This window comes from Zootoca vivipara, chromosome 6, assembly GCF_965207765.1.
Source record: "Zootoca vivipara chromosome 6, rZooViv2.hap1.1, whole genome shotgun sequence".
Classification (NCBI taxonomy): domain Eukaryota; kingdom Metazoa; phylum Chordata; class Lepidosauria; order Squamata; family Lacertidae; genus Zootoca; species Zootoca vivipara.
The window spans coordinates 82,095,532-82,114,009 of NC_142589.1; the positions used below are offsets into that span (position 1 = coordinate 82,095,532).

Sequence of the window (18,478 nt, forward strand, 5' to 3'; positions counted from 1 at the left end):
CATAATTCAAAAGCATCAATTCTTCGGTGATCAGCCTTCTTTATGGTACCATACCATACTGTATTGCATTTATTCAACACACAAAAACAGCGACAATTTGTTGTTGACAAAGGACGGCTGGACATATAAAGGGCCCCATTACCTTCAGTAGCATCAAACCTAAATCCGGCCCTGCCCACACCCCTGGCGTTGTGGCCCTGATCCAGCTCAAGAGAGTGTCCCAGGTGCTGTGACCTGCAACACTGTACTGTGGACTCCCCACTTGAGCGAACGTTGCTTAAAAGCAATTCCTACTTCTTGGGGAACGCTGGGAATGAAAGGAGAGAGCGAGGGAGTGAGGGATCTCTCCTAAAGGTGCCGGTTTCACTTCCTGCAACTGGCAATGTGCAGCCCTTTTTCTTATGTGTGCAAAGGATCCCTCAGCACGAGCGCTTGAGCTGGGAAACCCTCGACCAGTACTTCACCTCTGTCAGAACCGGCATCGTGACAGGTGCTACAGAACACATAACCGGAAGCGCTTCTTTTCACAGCGCAGGGTGAGATCAGGATGCCAGACTAGACAGGCCATTGGCCTGATCCAGAAGGGCTCTTTTGTTGTTGTTCTTAAAACTAGAGCAGGGTTTCCCGAACTTGGGTCTCCAGCTGTTTCTGGACTACAATTCCCATCATCCCCGACCACTGGTCCTGCTAGCTAAGGATGATGGGAGTTGTAGTCCAAAAACAGATGGAGACCCAAGTTCGGGAAACCCTGAACTAGAGTGAGTTGGCTCTTTCCACCGTCGGCTCTGGCGCCCCCTACTGCTGGGCTCCCCGCCTCCCGCCCAACCGGGTGCCAATGTTTCCTACCACCTCGCAGGGTTGTTGTACGGATGGAGTGAGGCAATGCACAATTGCTCAGCACAGGGCGTGGGCTGCAGGAGATGTAGCCTGAGTGCCAAAATGCAAAATGCAAAAAAGGTCTTTTCCTTTCTGCCGGCCCTCTCCCATTCCTGTCACCCAGTCCTCCAGCCTGCCAGCCCTTATTCCCCAGGAGGGAGGGAGAAATGCTCTCCAACGCACTTGTTGTTCACAGATGGGCGCTGGCAAACATGCCCCCCTCCTCTTCTGTGCATTAATTGAACCTCGCTCTCTTTGCTTCAGGCAGAGATGAAAGGGAGAATTATCCATTTGTATTTAAATAGAGGAGCAGCGGGAGAGCTAAATGATGCGGGCGTTGTTCTGCTGTCTAGGGAGAGGAAGGAGGGAGCGTGGGTCTGAAGAAGGCAGGCTCTAAGATCCTGAGGCTGCCCCTGTGTGCTTGGTCTGCAGGCTACATATGGGATTCACCTGCCGGAGAAGAGACTTGGAGAGAAAGAGTGTGAGCAGGAATCACTGCAGCGCAGGAGGGATTTTTATCACTATTTTTCTTCCAAAGACAGTTTGTTGCTTTCCCCCACTCTGGAATTTCCTCCTGGAGTTGCTGAGCCGGTTTGTTTTTTCCCCAACCCTTGCGGAGAAGAACTTGCACGGGTAAGTGTGCGCACTTTTTGGTCTTTTATCAAGGCTGGGGAAATGAGAGTCTTTGCGCTCCTCCTTTCCCAGTGCTGGCAACTCCAAACATAGGCGGAAATAGGTCTCTGCTCCAGAGACCTTGCAGAATTAACTGTTGGTAGTGGGCATTCTGGGGACTTTTCCATTGCCAGGGAATGAGATCTCTCTCCCTCCTGCCCCGCAAACAAAACAAAACAAAAACAAAAAAACCCTGCCTGCAGTTCTAACATTGCATTAATTTCATAGATAGGCACAAAGCTCAACAAGGAAAATAAGCTCACATAGCGCCCCCCCAAAAGCAGGGAACAGGTCTCTGCCCCGGAGAGCTTACAAACTAAATGTGGACAGTGGGCACTTTTCGGTCTGTTGCATTGCTAGGAGATCCCCCCCCAAAAAAAACCCTGCAATATATTGTTGCAGTTTTGTTTCATTTGTTGCATTAATGCCCCCTTTTTCTCCAAGGATGGCTCGGCTCTGCCTCCACAGTCGGAGGCAGCCGTGCTTCTGAATCCCAGCTGCTGGAAACCGCAGGAAGGGAGAGTTGCTCTTGTGCTCCGATCCTGCTTGTGGGTTTCCCAGAAGAGGCATCTGGGTGGCGGCAGGATGCTGGAGTGGTGCTGATAACACAAACATTGCAGGATAGGTGCCTCTCCCTTCCAACTCTACAGATCTGTGATTCTATGACTAGATGGGCCTTTGCCTGATCCAGCAAGTTCTTCTTACATTTGTTAAAAAGTGATGTGCAGGAACTTTCACACACACACACACACACACACACACACACACACACACCGGGGCTCAGTATTGTGCTTTGCACAGACCTGGTGCTCAATGAGTTGCAGCGAGTTTCCTCTCGGAGCTTCTTGCCAATTAAAGATTTTGAAACTGATCCTTGGCTTTCTTAACTGAAGAATCGGTTACTTTTTAATAACCCGGAAAAGCCTCACTATATAGGTTCCTTTGCTTGATTAAATATTGTTGTTGCTGTTATACAGGGGCGTCTTACCCATTGACGTAATGTCACCCCTTAACCTTTAGCCTGGAGAAGAGAAGGTTAAGGGGTGATATGATAGCCATGTTCAAATATATAAAAGGATGTCATATAGAGGAGGGAGAAAAGGTTGCTTTCTGCTGCTCCAGAGAAGCGGACACGGAGCAATGGATTCAAACTACAAGAAAGATTCCACCTAAACATTAGGAAGAACTTCCTGACAGTAAGAGCTGTTCGGCAGTGGAATTTGCTACCAAGGAGTGTGGTGGAGTCTCCTTCTTTAGAGGTCTTTAAGCAGAGGCTTGACAGCCATATGTCAAGAATGCGTTGATGGTGTTTCCTGCTTGGCAGGGGGTTGGACTGGATGGCCCTTGTGGTCTCTTCCAATTATATGATTCTATGACGTTAGTGACGCGGGGCTCCAGATTTTGGAGGGAGCCACAGGCTGAGTGTCCGGGAACGAGAGTCAGGGCGCGCTCCCTTCCCCGCTTTGGGGCAGCCCGCTCCCCTCCTCTCAGCCGCCCATCGGAGCGCGCTGCGTCCGGCTCAGGGAAGCCCCTTTGCGTCCCCTCCCGCCGGGGCTACCTGGGCGCCTGGCAGGTGCAATTGGGGGCGGGGCGGGCGTGTCTCTTCCGCCCGTCTCTGGCCGCTTTGCTGCCTGCGCACCTCCCTGCGGGTATCCATTCTTTAAGAATATTCTTTCACTATTCCTTACATTAACACACCAGAAACAAAAGACTGCTCCCTTCCTGGCTTCAACTGGTTGTTAATCAACAAAAAAATGAGTTGATTAATCTGTCAGTTAAAAAAAACAACCCAGACCATTTGAAAAAAGCGATTATATTAGAGATATCTGGTTGCATTGCTACATTTCCTCCTTTAGCTCCCACCCAACTTGTTCGCAAATTAAGTCTGTTTGGTGTAGCCTGAAGCATTTAGCATGTGGGGGTGTCAGTCGGGTGTTCAGAAGTGCATCCGTCTCCAGGTGTGTGTTGAGTTTCTGCTCAGTGGCAAACCCGGGTTTGTCACGGTGCAATGCAAGAAATTAAGGTAGGGGGACACATTCCTGTGCCTGCAAACCCCTCGACGGCTGCATGCTAACAGGAGGTGGTGACTCTTAGCTTGGTCCTGTTGGCTGAATTCCGGTCACATACGAGTTTCTACAGATATACACAGCAGGCACACAACTCACAGTCCAGTTTGGGAAGAGGCACAGCCACACCTTCCAGGCAGGTAAGAGCACGCAAGGATGGCGCAGAGAGACGAGGGCTGACTGAGGAGGGGCACACCTGGGGAGAAAGGATGTGGTTTAGGGCTGCCGGACCTCCAGGCCTGATCTGAAGTCTCCAGGTTTGCCTGGCCCCCTCCAGGTGGGCAGAGGGAGAAAGGGCTTGAATCTCCAGGTGGGCAAGAGCACCCTTAATACCGGTAATAACTTTAAAAAAAATATTAAGAAGTTGGCTGCACATCACAGCAAAGGCACTCTGAGCAAGGCCGGTCTGCCCTCCCAATTAACCTCCGTCTCCAGGGCCCACCTTGTGACATCGCCAGAGTCCGCCCTAAGTTTGCGCCCCATAAACTCGGGGCCTGAGATGCTCCTTGTGCGAGCTTCGGGGTTCCCCCCCATTCTCATCTCCATCTCCATGATCCCTTTGGGTCCTCGGAGACCCCCCGGTCTGTCCCACCCATCCTCGTGCTTTTCCGGGTAGGAACGAACTGGCACCGCTTCAGCCGAACACTCTGTTTGCCGGCGCCTCTCAGTGGATCTCCTCCAGCAGCACAGAGGCTTCCGTTCGCAGCCTGGCAGCGTCTCCCAAGTGACCATGTGTACTAGCAGAGCTGGTGGGTGGGAGGCAAGAAGTGCCCCCCCCCCCCGCTGGCGGCAACCGTTTCCCATCCACCGCCCGCCCCCCACTGCAAAACCTCAAGGAACACTTTTAATTGCAACGTGCACCCTGCGTTTATTTAGTTTAGACGTTCCCACGCCGCCCTGTGTACAACCTGGGCGCTGCTTACAATGAGAAGGGAAACCAATTAAAAATACGCACACACCTTCCCCCCCCCCCAAGAAGCGAAGAGAACACAGATGTGGGGGGGGGGATGCATTTGCCAACGTGACAGCAAGGTAGGCACCAAGCAAGCTTCTCTGACTGGGGAGGACCTTGGAAGTAGGCTTCTCTCTGCACCCCCAAAATCAATCTGTGGGTCCTTACCCCGTTAGATTTTTTGCTTTCTTGATGCTAAGCTGGTGGGTGCCGAGTTAAGAACATCAGAAGAACTCTGCTCATTCGGGCCAGTGGCCCATCTAATCCAGCATCCTGTTCCCACAGCGGGAAGACACCCCTAAGAACCTTGGAATCTAGATAGACTGCCTCTGGTCCTGGAGGTTCCATGAGAACATCATACGAGTCTGGCTGCTGGATCAGGCCAATGGTCTATCTCAGGCACGTCCAACAGGTAAATCATGATCTACTGGTAGATCACTGGACGTCTGTGGTAGAACACTGGTAGATCACTGGCTCCCTCCAAAGAAGCTCAACAACTTTGGCTCCCCTAAAAATGCTCAACATTTTAGCCCTTCACCCCCCAAAACAGGGCTTTCTTCCCACCTCAAAAAAGCTCAACAACTCTGACCTGAACCCCTAAAAAATGGGCCTTCCTCCTTCCTAAAAAAATCTCAACAACTTTGACCTGAACCCCTAAAAAAACAGGGCTTTCCTCCTCCCTAAACAACTTTGACCTGAACACCCCAAAAGGGGGTAGATCACTACCAGTTTTAAACTCTGTGAGTAGATCGCAGTCTCTTTGGAGTTGGCCACCCCTGGTCTATCTAGTCCAGCCTCCTGTTCTCACAGGGGCCAACCAGATCCCTGCAGGAAGCCTGCAAGAAGGATTTGAGCACAAGAGCGACTCTCCCCTCCTGTGGTTTCCAGAGAACGAGATTCAGAAGCACCCCACGGTGAAGGCAGAGCATTGCCATCCTGGCTAGTAGCCATTGATCGGCCTCTCCTCCATATATTTGGCCAATCCTATTATAAAGCCATCCAGGTTGGCAGCCATCACTGCCTCCTGTGGCAGGGAGTTCCATAGTTTAACTTTGCGCTGCATGAAGAAGGACTTTTACTTTTGCCTTTTCTCTATACTCCCTCGGGAGGTGGTGGCCTCTCCTTCCTTGGAGGTTTTTAACCAGACGTCGGATGGCCATCTGTCATGGATGCTTGAGTTGAGACTCCTGCATTGCAAGGGGGTTGGTCTAGATGACCCTCAGGGTCTTAACTCTGATTCTAACTTCCAAACGCAGCAACCTTTTCTCACAGGGAAGTGGGCCATTTTGCTTCCCTTTTTCTGAACCCTTTCCAACTCTACAATATCCATTTTGAGGCAAGGCGACCAGAACTCTACACAGTGTTCCAGATGCACTATAGATTTGTATAACGGCCTCATTGTGACAACAGCAGTTTTATATTCAGTTCCTTTCATAATGATCCCTAGCATGGAATTTGCCTTTTTCACAGCCTCCACACATCTACCCTTTTCATTCAGTTGAGTGTGCGCATGAGTGTTTTTAACCTGAGCCCCGGGTTCAAATACCTGTTCAGCCCTTGAATGTCCTGGGTCGCTGCCATCTGTCAAGCTGGCCTACCTTGCAAGGTTGTGATGAGGTTATCGGGGGGGGAGTCTGCCCTCCGCTCTTCAGGGAGAGGGGCTGGACATGAATACAATTGAAACTAGCTTTGCTGGGATAGCTTAGTCGACAGAGCATGGAGCTCTTAATCTCAGAGTTGTGGGGAAGATTCCTGCATTGAAGGGGGTTAGACTAGATGACCCTCGTGGTCCCTTCCAATTCTGTGAAACAAAGTGTGCCTCGTGGACCGTTTTCTCCTTGCATACAATTTTCAATGAGAACAATGTGTGCTGTGAAACCATCGCCAATGCTTCTCCCTTCTCCCCTGAGAGCTGATTCAATTAATGCCTGTTTGTTCCATCTCCAGCTATCTTTGAAATAAAAATTTCTGTTTGCTTTAGCTGGCGTGGAGGGAAAGGAGGACACAGGGTACCAGAGTCCGTCCCCCCCAGAGAAAGATGGGGTGTGCCTTATCTGGACCAGGCGTCACAAAGGAGTCAACTTTTTCCGAGGAAAAGAGAGGCTCATTTCTAGAAGGCGGGCTGGACTTAAGCGAGGAGACTGAGTGCGGGGAGACTCCTGAACAGCTCTCCCTTTCAGAGTCTCAGAAAGCCCTGATCCAAGAGTCCTGGAAAATCCTGCACGAAGACATTGCAAGGGTTGGGATCATAGTCTTCATCAGGTAAGGCCGGGGGTGCGGGGTGCGGAGGGTTTCCCTTCGAATTTATTATTTCAGTCACATACCGGTTCCAGCTCACATACACTATCAAGGAAGTCATAAAACATGATAGAAATACATTAGGCAATTAGGTATAACGTGGACAATACGTACAGATATTTGTTGTTGTTTAGTCGTTTAGTCATGTCCGACTCTTCGTGACCCCGTGGACCACAGCACGCCAGGCACTCCTGTCTTGCACTGCCTCCTGCCCTTTGGTCAAACTCATGTTCGTAGCCACGAGAACACTGTCCAACCATCTTGTCCTCTGTCGTCCCCTTCTCCTAGTGCCCTCAATCTTTCCCAACATCAGGGTCTTTTCCAAGGATTCTTCTCTTCTCATGAGGTGGCCAAAGTATTGGAGCCTCAGCTTCACGATCTGTCCTTCCAGGGAGCACTCAGGGCTGATTTCCTTAAGAATGGATAGGTTTGATCTTCTTGCTATTTCATGAACCTGTGGGGAATCCACTGGAGCAGACCCCTGCAACGAGCAGGATTGAACCCTGGTAAGCAGAGGATTCAATCCTGCTTGCAGGTGTGTTCCCTTGCTTGGGGAGAGGCGTGTGCACAGCCAAGGCTCAGTGCAGGGCTGTTTCAAAGCCCTTTTGCAAAGAGCCCCGTGTTGCTCTTCACAGAGGCGACCTGCAACCTCCCTCTTCCACCTTTTGAGAGCCCCGGATCTCTCTGGGCAGGCCAGCAGTGCTATCTCAACCTGATTCGACCGAAGCCAGGATCCACCCATATCGCCCTGATTTCGGTTGAGGACTCGGGCTTCAGCCAGATCGGGTGCATGGCCCTATTCATTCTGCACCCCAGCATTGCGTAGTTAAACTACGGAACTCCCTCCAGCAGGAAACTGTTGATGGCTGCTGGCCATGATGGCTGTGCTCTGCCATCACCAACGAAAGCAGCAGTGCTTCTGGGTACCAGTTGCTGGAAACCACAAGAGGGGAGAGGGCTCTTGCGGGTACTGCTTGAAGGTTTCTCATTGGGGCTAGATGGGCCCTTGGCGTGATCCGGGAGTCGGGCATTCTTCATGGAACCTCCAGGCCCAGGGGCAGTCTATCTAGATCCCTAAGTTCTTAGGGGCTTCTGACCACTGTGAGATCAGGATGCTGGAGTGGATGGTCCAGCAGGCTCTTCTCTTTTGGGGTACCTTGACAGCAAGCATTGAACTGTTAGGAAGCTGTCTTTCCCTGGTCCAGCCCGTTTAGTGTTGCGCACACTGGCCTGCAGCTGCTTCCTGAGGCTTCAGGCAGAAGCCTTTCCCAACAGCATTGCTGAACGAACCTTCGGCGACTCCCTGCTTTCGGCCACTGGACCGAGTCCCATTGCCGTGACTACCTCCCTGATGTTTGCTGACATGCTTCGGGATCCAGAGATGCTGGGAGGAAAGTTGCCACTGACCTTCTTGAGGTTGTTTTCCCTGTGCAGGCAGGCTGTGCTCTCTCTCTCTGCATTAGAAGGGATTGATTCCAGGAGCAAATGGGGCATTTGAGGTTACCGCGCTCAGGATGCCTCGATATTGATTCCCAGGTAATGGTGAGAGCAAGCAGGCTGCCTGCCTGGATGTTCACTCAGGGGGGAGAGGGGGTGTTGTTGTTGTTGTTTGTCCATTTCCCTGGCAAGCGGACAATTCACTTTAGAACTTTAAAGCAATGTAAACATGGTCAACTGCTCATGGTCAATTTCCTTCAGGCTAGATGCCTCCTTCGCAGGCGTCCTCCATCTTTGCTGAATCAGAGAACTGTAGAGTTGGCGAGTAACCTGAGCAGTGCCGGATTTACGTATAAGCGAAACAGGCTATAGCTCAGGGCCCCAATCCCTTGGGGGCCACCCAAAAAAATTAAGGAAAAAGCAAACTGATGTACATTTCCAAAATATAAGATGAAAAACAAATAAAATAAATAAAACCTACATGCAGCAACCGTGTTTTGTGTTGTGTAGGCTCCTGTGGTGTAAGTCATGGCCCCCGCCTGCTAGCCTGCTCCCTCAAATATCCCTGGTTTGCTCCTTTCTATATATAGGGTGCCTGCATTCTGCATGGACTGGTTGCAGGGCAACATGTGCAAATGGCTTGAGATACCTGTGAGGGCCATAAATTACCATATAGCATCTATTCAAGACAAAAAACAGCGACAATTTGTTGTTGAGCTGGACATATAAAGGGCCCCATTGCCATCAATAGCTTATTGCCGGAACATTCTTCGTGATATTTAGCCGTGACCACATGACACTGGTCCTGAAAGACCTACATTGGCTCCCAGTACTTTTCTGGGCACAATTCAAAGTGTTGGTGCTGACCTTTAAAGCCCTAAATGGCCTCGGCCCAGTATACCTGAAGGAGCGTCTCCACCCCCATCGTTCTGCCCGGACACTGAGGTCCAGTGCCAAGGGCCTTCTGACGGTTCCCTTGTTGCGAGAAGCCAAGTTGCAGGGAACCAGGCAGAGGGCCTTCTCGGTAGTGGCACCCGCCCTGTGGAATACCCTCCCACCAGATGGCTTTCTATTAGCAATCTGTTCATCCAACACTTTTTGATGCATTTCCCACTCACTTCAAAAAAATCCAGAAGTTTTTTTTTAAGTAGCGTTGTTGCTACACTTTGTTAATCCAATTTAGCCTACATTTCTGTTGTATGTGCTTGAACAGTGACATTGCAGAAACATCCTTTCTTTGTCTCAATGTATCCCCCCCATAGCTGTCAACCTTCCCTTTTTTTGCTGGAAATTCCCTTATTCCAACGCCGTTTCCCGCTGCTATCCTGGATTGTTAGATATACTGTAGAGTCTGTCCCCGGGACAGGTGAGGCTGCTGATCCCTTATTTTCAAATCCGAAAGTTGACAGCTATGATTCCCCCCCCCCATTGAAACCAGGAATTCCGAGGCTGGCTTAGGGAGCATGCTGTAAAGATAGTAATCCAGTTTGCAGATGAGCAGCTCCCCGTATACCATTAGATGTGACTTCCTTCTCAACCTGTTCCTTTAGCCTTCCTTCCTTGATCTGGCTTGTGGGGGGGGGGGTGCTTATCCTTTTAGCTTCTTGCAAAAGGAAGTGCGCAAGTTTCAATTGAACCACCTGCCCTCCGCCCTTCGAGGAAGAGCTTCTTTGTTTTAGATGTACAAAGGAAGCAGGCGGGCTTTAGTGATTTAGTAGCATGGGGGAATGCACTTCATGCATGCTCAGAGGTATTTACGTGCAGCAGCAGGGTGTGGGGCTGGCTTAGCGTTAGGGAGCAAAAGGAGAGGAACCAAGGTGTTTTGAGCTGAAATGAGCCTTCTCTGGTACCCCTCCAAAAAAAGAACCTTGGGAAGTGTAGTTTATGTTATAAGAAAGAAAAAACCCTGCTCCTTTTCCTTTATGGGCTACCCAAGAGCCCACATAGAGTCCTTAAGGGGGTTCCCTATCAGCAGGAGAAAATAACAGAGGCCAAACAGATAATATTGAGAAGCAAAGCAACTAGTAAGCCTGATCTTTATTAAACTGTTGCAACAGTTTCTCCACTCACCACACGCAGGAGGGAGAAGGAACCCAGAACAATGGTGTGCAAGTCCTTATATAGACTTTTGAATCTGCTCACCATGTAGCTCAAGACCACCCCCCAAAACATCATACATACATCACAGAAGGAGGCAGTCTACAGCAGAAATCCTGTCTCCCAGGATACCTGAACAATGGTCACTGATTGCATTACCTGGGCATTTTTTTTTGTGATGGTAAATACGGTAACTCCTGAGTCCAGGATCTACAGGCTCACCCTATTCATAAACAAATATGCCCTTAAGACAAGATTTGTGACCATAGAGACAATGGGGAGGCTTTTCCCATTTCCATCCAAAATGCAGAGGAATATTTGAGCTCACTGAAAGAGTCAAAATGGCTTTAGGATTGTTTTCCTGTACTGTTTCAGGTTTATATATTTATTTATGTATGTGTTTGTCTGGCACATTTATGAACATTTGTTTTATATCTTAGACCTTATAATTCTCATAACATTTACATCACACAAAACTATCATTCCAGTGTGGTGTAGTGGTTAAGAGTGGTAGACTCGTAATCTGGGGAACCGGGTTCATGTCTCCGCTCCTCCACATGCAGTTGCTGGTTGACCTTGGGCTAGTCACACTTCTTTGAAGTCTCTCAGCTCCACTTACTCCACAGAGTGTTTGTTGTGGGGGAGGATGGGAAAGGAGAATGTTAGCCGCTTTGAGATTCCTTAGGGTAGTGATAAAGCGGGATATCAAATCCAAACTACTACTCTTCTTCTTCTTCTTCTTCTTCTTCTTCTTCTTCTTCTTCTTCTTCTTCTTCTTCTTCTTCTTCTTCTTCTTCTTCTTCTTCTTCTTCTTCTTCTTCTTCTTCTTCTTCCCAGCACCCTTAACAAACTGATTCTTGTTGGGGACATGCTTTTAACTATCTGGTGCAGCCTTCTTCAGGCAGTTCTTGGCATGCATGTTTGTTTTTGACCTGCACTGAGCAATGCGTGTTTTTTTCTCCCAGGGATCTGTTTTGTGTCTGGCTAAATCAAATTGGCTTTCAGGAAAGCAGTTTTGCAGGTGGCTCTGTGTGTGTGTGTCCGTATTTTTTCTCCCACCCACCCCGTTCTGGAACTTGACCTGCCCTCCGCTTCGTTCAGGCAGGGTGGGATCGCCCTGATCTGTTGTTTGTGGAAGAAACTTTTTATTTGTTTATGACGAAACCGAGCGTGCCAAGTTCTTAGGCAAATATCAGAAGCTGCTGGAGAGGCAATCATCTTCTCCGAGGCTGGGGTTGGGGTCTCCCCATTTGCACTGCTGGGCCCAGACCCGACCTCACCCTTGGAGGTGGGGGTGGGGGGTGGGCGTAAGAACATAAGAAGAGTCTGCTGGATCAGACCAATGTCTCCCCCTGTTTTCACAGTGGCCAACCGGACGCTTGTTATGGGAAACTCACAAGCAGGATTCGAACACAAGAACCCTCTCCCTTCCTGCAGTTTCCAACAACTGGCTATTCAGAAGCTCTGCTGACTCAGGCCACCCTTGTGGCTGGTAGCCTTTCCTCCATGAATTTGTCCATCCGAGTTGGTGGCCACCCCTGGCTCCTGCAGCAGTGAGTTCCACAGTTTAACTGTGCACTGAAAAGTACTTTCTTTTATTGGCCCTGGTCCTTCCAACATTCAGAAACCAATGGCAGGGTGGAGTTTAGAGGCACCTCAACCATTTCTCCTTGAGGGTCAGGATTTGGCACTCTTGCAGATGGGGCTTGGCTTTGAGAGCAGGTCAGAGAAGCTGCCTTGATGTCAAGTTTCACTCCAGGCCCGTTCTTGCCCATGGTTGTCTGCTAGAGTTGCCAGACTCAATAGAGGACAGGACTTCTGTGCCTTTAATTGCCCTGCTCTCTTTTGAGTCTGGAAACCTTAAAGAGAAACCAGCAGACCCTTTGCTTGGAAATGAAACAAAGGGTGTGCTGGTTTCTCTTTGAGGTTTCCAGACTCAAAAGAGAGCAGGGCAATTAAAGGCACAGAAGTCCTGTCCTCTATTGAGTCTGGCAACCCTATTGTCTGCTTTTATTGACAATGGATGATGGTGATGATGATCAGTGCTTTTTTATCTTGGGGGACGCATGCATTCCCCTGAACATTTTGTGAATCTTTGTACTTTTGTCCATTTACTGTACTGTATTTATTTCCCCTGATTTGAACAATAAAATGGTGGTTTTTCTTGAGTCACAATGAGACTACCTCTAAACACTTTTTAATGTGGAAAAACACTGATTATTATTATTATTAGTAGTAGTACTAAACACACTGTGTTTTCCTCTGACAGGGACTTAAGGCTTACAGATAGGAACAAGAGAAGCTAAAAGCATAGGGGGAAATTGTTACAAAACAATTTAACATGGGTAGAATTTCGAACTCTATATATACACATTTATAATCTGGTTGAAACTGAAAAAATGGAAGAAAGAGGCTCTCCTGCTTGCCAAATCTGATGCAGAATTCTGAGCTGGCCCAGAAGTCTGGTCAGATACAATCTCTGCTGGGGAAAAAAAAGGGAAAACAAATAAAATAAAGGCTACCTACAGCAGCAGTGTTTTGTGTTGTGGAGGCTCCTATGATGTAAGTCATGGGCCCCACCTGCTAGCCTGCTCCCTCAAATATCCTGGTTTGCTCCTTTCTGTGTATAAGGTGCCTACATTCTGCATATTTTGTTATGTGCAAATGGCTTGAGATAGCTATTAGGTCCATAAATTACCATATAGCATATATTCAACAACAACAACAACAAAAACCAGCGGCAATTTGTTGTTGACAAAGGACAGCTGGACATATCAAGGGCTGCATTGCCTTCAGTAGTTTTGGGCTTTACCAAACCTAAATCCGGCCCTGGGAAGGGGAGACAGGAAGGATAGGTGGGAGGGAAGGATAATTTTTTTATTTTTTAAAAACTCTCCTGGCTGCAAACGGCTTAAGTGTGACTCGTGTGCGCCCCCTGCTGGGGCTCCCTCGGGTGCTCACGCTGCTCGCTTGAAATCCATCAACACCTCTCCATCCTTCGGCTTCTTGGCAACGCTGGAAGGCCGCCTGCATCCTCTCCCTAATTAACAGGCTGCATCTGGGCCAGGTGCGGCTAAGTAAAGAGCACCCCCTCAGACTTCACCCCAGGCAGCCCACCCGCAAGAGGCTCACCATAGCCCCTCCCCGCTCTGCCCCCCTTCCCTAATTAGCACCTCTCTTTTCTATTTCTCTCTCCCCACAAGAGCACTCATTAAATCCCCTTGCCCTCCTCCCCAACATTTAACCTGATTTGCACGGCGGCAAATGATTGACAGGCCTCTAAGTGAGCGGATCCTCAAAGGCATTTGAAGCGGCAAGGCCACGCACTCACTCGGAAGTACTTCCCGTGGAACACCGTGGGATTTGCCCCTGAGTAAACCTGCCTTGGACCGCACTGTTAGCCGCCCGGTTCTCACCTCTGATTTTTAATATATACGTTGTTGCTTTAGAGAAGATGAAAACCACACGTGTTTCTAGACAGGAAACAAATGTCCTTCTAAGCTGGGGATCTTTGCAAGCAGTTATTCCAAAACAGAACAGAAGGAACCCCTCTCTCTCTGCGAAAGATTCTGCCCACTCCCATTTCGTGCTCAACGTGAACCTGATTAAAGTGGCAATTTTAACAGCAGTTGAGAATTTTACTGTCCAAAATGATCACGACGCAGCGGATCAGCGTAACCTCTTGCCAGTTGCCAGAGGCTTTTAATTGAAAACTTTGCCACACACGGGAGTTTGGGAAGAAACTCTCCTACATTATAAAGGCTGGTCATTACAAAAGACAATTTAATGCTTCCTTGCCAACCTTGTTATTTTCACAAATCTGGACATATGTGTGTGGTCATCATTTGTCTGCCTGGCATTGATAAATTTTCAGCTGATTTGTTTATTGATTCGTCAATAATTCTAAACCGCAAAGCTCCAAGGTGGCTTCCAAAAACTGAAAATGATGAATTTGAATGGCAAATGAAAATTAACTGGCACGATAAAAACAAAGACTCGAAGAAATGCAGGGGGGGCAGGTTAGGTGCATCCCAGTTAGGGCCCAATCTATGGTCTGCCTCCACGGTCAGAGGCAGCCATTCTTCTGAATCCTAGTTGCTGGAAACCACAGGAGGGGAGAGCTGCTCTTGTGTTCAAATCCTGCTTGCTGGTTTCCCATTAGGGCATCTGGTTGGTTGCTGGGCTGGACGGGCCATTGGCCTGACCCAGCAGGCTTGTCTTGATGTTCTTACATTCTCATTTCCCGGTGCGATTCCCCTGTCACATTCCTTATTGCAAAAAGTTTGACCTTTTGGGAAAGTATTCCCAAAAATGTGGTTGTGTGTTCCCCCACCTGTCAGGGAATTGACTTTCTCCCCCCGTGGCAGTAGACAAGCAGAACAAAGGGAAAGGAGTCTTCTTACCAGTTAGAAGCTTTATTAATCACAGCGAGAGAACAAAGAGCCCATCTCCTAGGAATGGCAGTGCTCCCAATTAAGGTTTCCACCCCCTTACGTCCCTATTAATCTATATCACTTCTACGTCTTGTAATCTGAGCTTCAACCCTCTTGTGCAGGCTTTCTCAAACTCGACCCTCCAGATGTTTTTGGGACTGCAACTCCCATGATACTTACCTAAAAGGACCATTTGTCAGGGATGATGGGAATTGTAGTCTCAAAACATCTGGAGGGCCGAGTTTGAGGAAGCCTGCTTTTGTGCTTTGTGTGCTTTCTCTTCTGCCACTTTCTGGGCTCTTCTTGACCTTGGGCTGAGCAGAGGAATGCTGTTCAGAGGCTGAGAATCTGTTAACCCTCTCTCTTCCAGTGTTTCTTCTGCTAGCTGTTCCCCATCCAGTATTCCCCAGCTTCTGCCTTCTGAACTATGTCCCTCTGCAAACCGCTGTTCGAAATCTATACTGTCCTCCTGCTCCTGGGAAGATTCCGGATCCGGATCCGGATCCGGAGCAGGGGAAGGGGGAGGGGAGGCTTCTGCCACTCCTCCTCAGTGCAGCCCTCCTCAGCACGGTCCCTGACACCACCCCTGCAGAAACTGACAGTCTGCAAGTTTCCTGTGTTGGTGGGAACTATTGCTTGCACCAACCCCACTGAGCTATAATTCCCAGCACTCTTAACAAACTTCACTTCTCTTATTCTTTTTTTTGGGGGGTGGAGGAGGTGGAATCATGTGCCTTACAGTTATGAGGCGTACACAGCCACAGAGATGCATTTTACTGCTGTATGGGGACCCTGCAAAAATAATACGAATTTAGGCATACAACTGATATTTTAATAGCCGGTCGTGACTGATTGAATTCCCCCCACTGATCAATATCCTCCTGGGTCTGTGCAAACATTGTCTCCTGATTCAATCTAATCCTTTCGCTCAAGTCTGAGCTAATCCTTCTCCTCGGGTAATTAGGACACGTTATTAAATTCCAGTCCAATTTTCAAAGCTTATATCCTGCTTGCTGAGCTGCCTTTGCTTTAAACCCCTTATCCATATTTAACTTATACCTGAGCATGTTGGAAAACTCAGAGATAATGGCTAATAAAGCCACGGCAAATCTACGGGGGATTTTGCAAGAATCAGACACCGCCTGCCTTTTGCAAGAGTTTTATCGCCTCCTCCCCAGCCTTGGCTATTACACCCTGCCCTGTCGGTGAGAGCCAAGAGGATAAAATCAATGGGTGCCTCTGCCTTAATCCAGTCCAGCCCTTGAAGGGGAGTGAATCTGCATCTGTCCTTGTGGGAACGTCAAGGATAGTAGGAAAGGATATATTGATTAAATATTACCCTTCCTTCACTCATGCTAGTGAGTCATGTAGCAAAGCAGATTCCCCTAGCAGGAAGCTAGTTTGCAGATTCGTCTGAATCTCTTTAGTTAAGCAGATTGGATTATTCCTGGTGTCCCCTTAGGAAGTGATTTATCGCTCTCCCTGCCGCAACAAAATTGTTGGATTGTTCTGCCCATGTCTGACGAGTCTCCACCAATCATTATTCTCGCTATTGGAGAGTCATTTGACAATGATCATCTCCATCTGCAGAAATTCAAACCAAACTTCTCCATTTCTTTTTAAAAAAACAATAGTTCCACTCCACTCTATCAAAGGCTTTCTCTGCTTTTAAGGAAAAATGAGACTGTTGGGGTATCCTATATAACAGGGGTAGCCAACTCCCAAGAGACTGTGATCTACTTTCAGAATCAAAATTTGGCGGTGATCTACCCCCATTTTTTTGGGTTCGGCTCAAAGTTGTTGAGCTTTTTTTAGGGAGAAGGAAAGGGGGGTGACCAGATTTGGTAACCTTTTTTGGGGGAGCACTGCCCAAATACTTTTCTTATGGGGGACAACAGAAACTTTTAGAGATTTCTTGGGAGAGAATTGCATAAAAGCACTCACAAAACTGTACGCCACACAAACTCCTTTACCCACTCCATTAACCTACCTATCTAGATTTCTTAAAAAATACATGCCTTCATCCATTGTTAGTGTGACACCTGCACCACCATTTTGGTAACCAACTGTTCAATATCAGACGGGTACTGTGTCAGGGCCAGCTTCAGGGAATCCTTAAGGTGCTCATCTGTCATGTTTGAACGTTGCTCTCTCTCTCTCTCTCTCTCTCTCTCTCTCTCTCTCTCTCTCTCTCTCTCTCTCTCTTTCTCTTTCTCCCCCACCCCCTCAGCTAGGGGCACCCATCCACTTCTCTCTCTCTCTCTTTCTCCCCCACCCCCTCAGCTAGGGGCACCCATCCACCTCTCTCTCTCTCTCTCTTTCTCCCCCACCCCCTCAGCAAGGGGCACCCATCCACCTATCTCTCTTTTTCTCCCCCACCCCCTCAGCTAGGGGCACCCATCCATCTCTCTCTTTCTCCCCCACCCCCATCCATCTCTCTTTCTCTCTCTTTTTCTCCCCCACCCCCTCAGCTAGGGCCACCCACCCACCTCTCTCTCTCGCTAGCTGGCTCCCAGTGGCTCAAAGAGACAGGGACAGGGGGGAAATCCCTCTGTGAGTCGCGGCTCCCGCTTTCCTCCCATGCACGCAAACTCACACACACCCCTCCCTCTCTGCCGGCATGAGGGAGGAGGAGCCGGTGAGCTCTAGGCAGGCAAGAGGGACAGGGAGCAATCCAGCCATTCTGTGCAACGCACTAACACAGTCACACACATACTGGTAAGCTCAGTATCGGGAAGAGGGAAGGAGCTCTCCCTGCAATTGCTCACGGTTATTGAGCTTTTTTGTGGGGGAGAGACAAGAGTTATTGAGGTTTTTTTTTTAGGGGGAGAGCTCTTTCTTTTCTTTTAGGCTGGCAATCACTAAGGAACCCACAATCTACCTGGGATCTACCAGAAACGTCCTGGGGATCTACCGGTAGATCCCGATCTACCTGTTGGCCATGCCTGCTATATAATAATATGCAAGTGTCTCTGCGTCCAGTTTTCCCATGTGTCCCTGGGTTACTGCGCATGTGCCCCAGGGACACAGGGATTGGACGGAGAGACAGGACACACACACGCGCTCTCTCTCTCTCCCCCCCACCTCTGCCTACCGTTTACGCCGCTTTGTCGGGGCGCTCCGCTGAGCCCAGATGGGCAGCGGGCACCCAGGAGAAGGCCACAATTCGGCCTCTTTCTGTGGTGGCGGAGCGTGGGGGGGCCGGCTGGCCCCTCCGACGGCCGCCGCTTCGTCGGGGCACTCCGCTGAGCCCAGCTGGGCAGCGGGCGCCCAGAAGAAGGCCGCAATTCGGCCTCTTTCTGTGGCGGCGGTGTGGGGGGGGCCGGCTGGCCCCTCCCACGGCCGCCGCTTCGTCGGGGCACTCCGCTGAGCCCAGCTGGGCAGCGGGCGCCCAGAAGAAGGCCGCAATTCGGCCTCTTTCTGTGGCGGCGGTGTGGGGGGGGCCGGCTGGCCCCTCCCACGGCCGCCGCTTCGGCGGGGCGCTCCACTGAGCCCAGCTGGGCAGCGGGCACCCAGGAGAAGGGCGCGATTTGGCCTCTTTCTGTGGCGGCGGTGCCAAAGCAGGCCGAATCGTGGCCTTCTCCTGGGCGCCCGCTGCCCAGCTGGGCTCAGTGGAGCGCCCTTGAGGAAGTGGCGGCCGAGGGACA

At 49.6% G+C, this 18,478-nt stretch overlaps 1 protein-coding gene across 3 annotated transcripts in view; it reads left to right on the forward strand.

The window, feature by feature from the left end:
- The first annotated feature begins 885 nt into the window (after window positions 1–885).
- LOC118087658 (cytoglobin-2) overlaps window positions 886–18,478 on the forward strand; it is a 30,546-nt gene continuing 12,953 nt past the window's right edge. For 2 of the 3 annotated variants that reach the window (XM_088672851.1, XM_088672852.1), the window contains exons 1-3: window positions 1,375–1,509; window positions 6,548–6,828; window positions 11,763–11,951. In XM_088672851.1, coding sequence (XP_088528977.1) covers window positions 6,605–6,828; window positions 11,763–11,951 — 413 coding nt within the window. In that variant the 5' untranslated portion in view covers window positions 1,375–1,509; window positions 6,548–6,604. Of the gene's footprint in view, window positions 1,510–6,547; window positions 6,829–11,762; window positions 11,952–18,478 lie in introns of all 3 variants that reach the window. The other variant, XM_035120531.3, reaches the window with a different exon arrangement.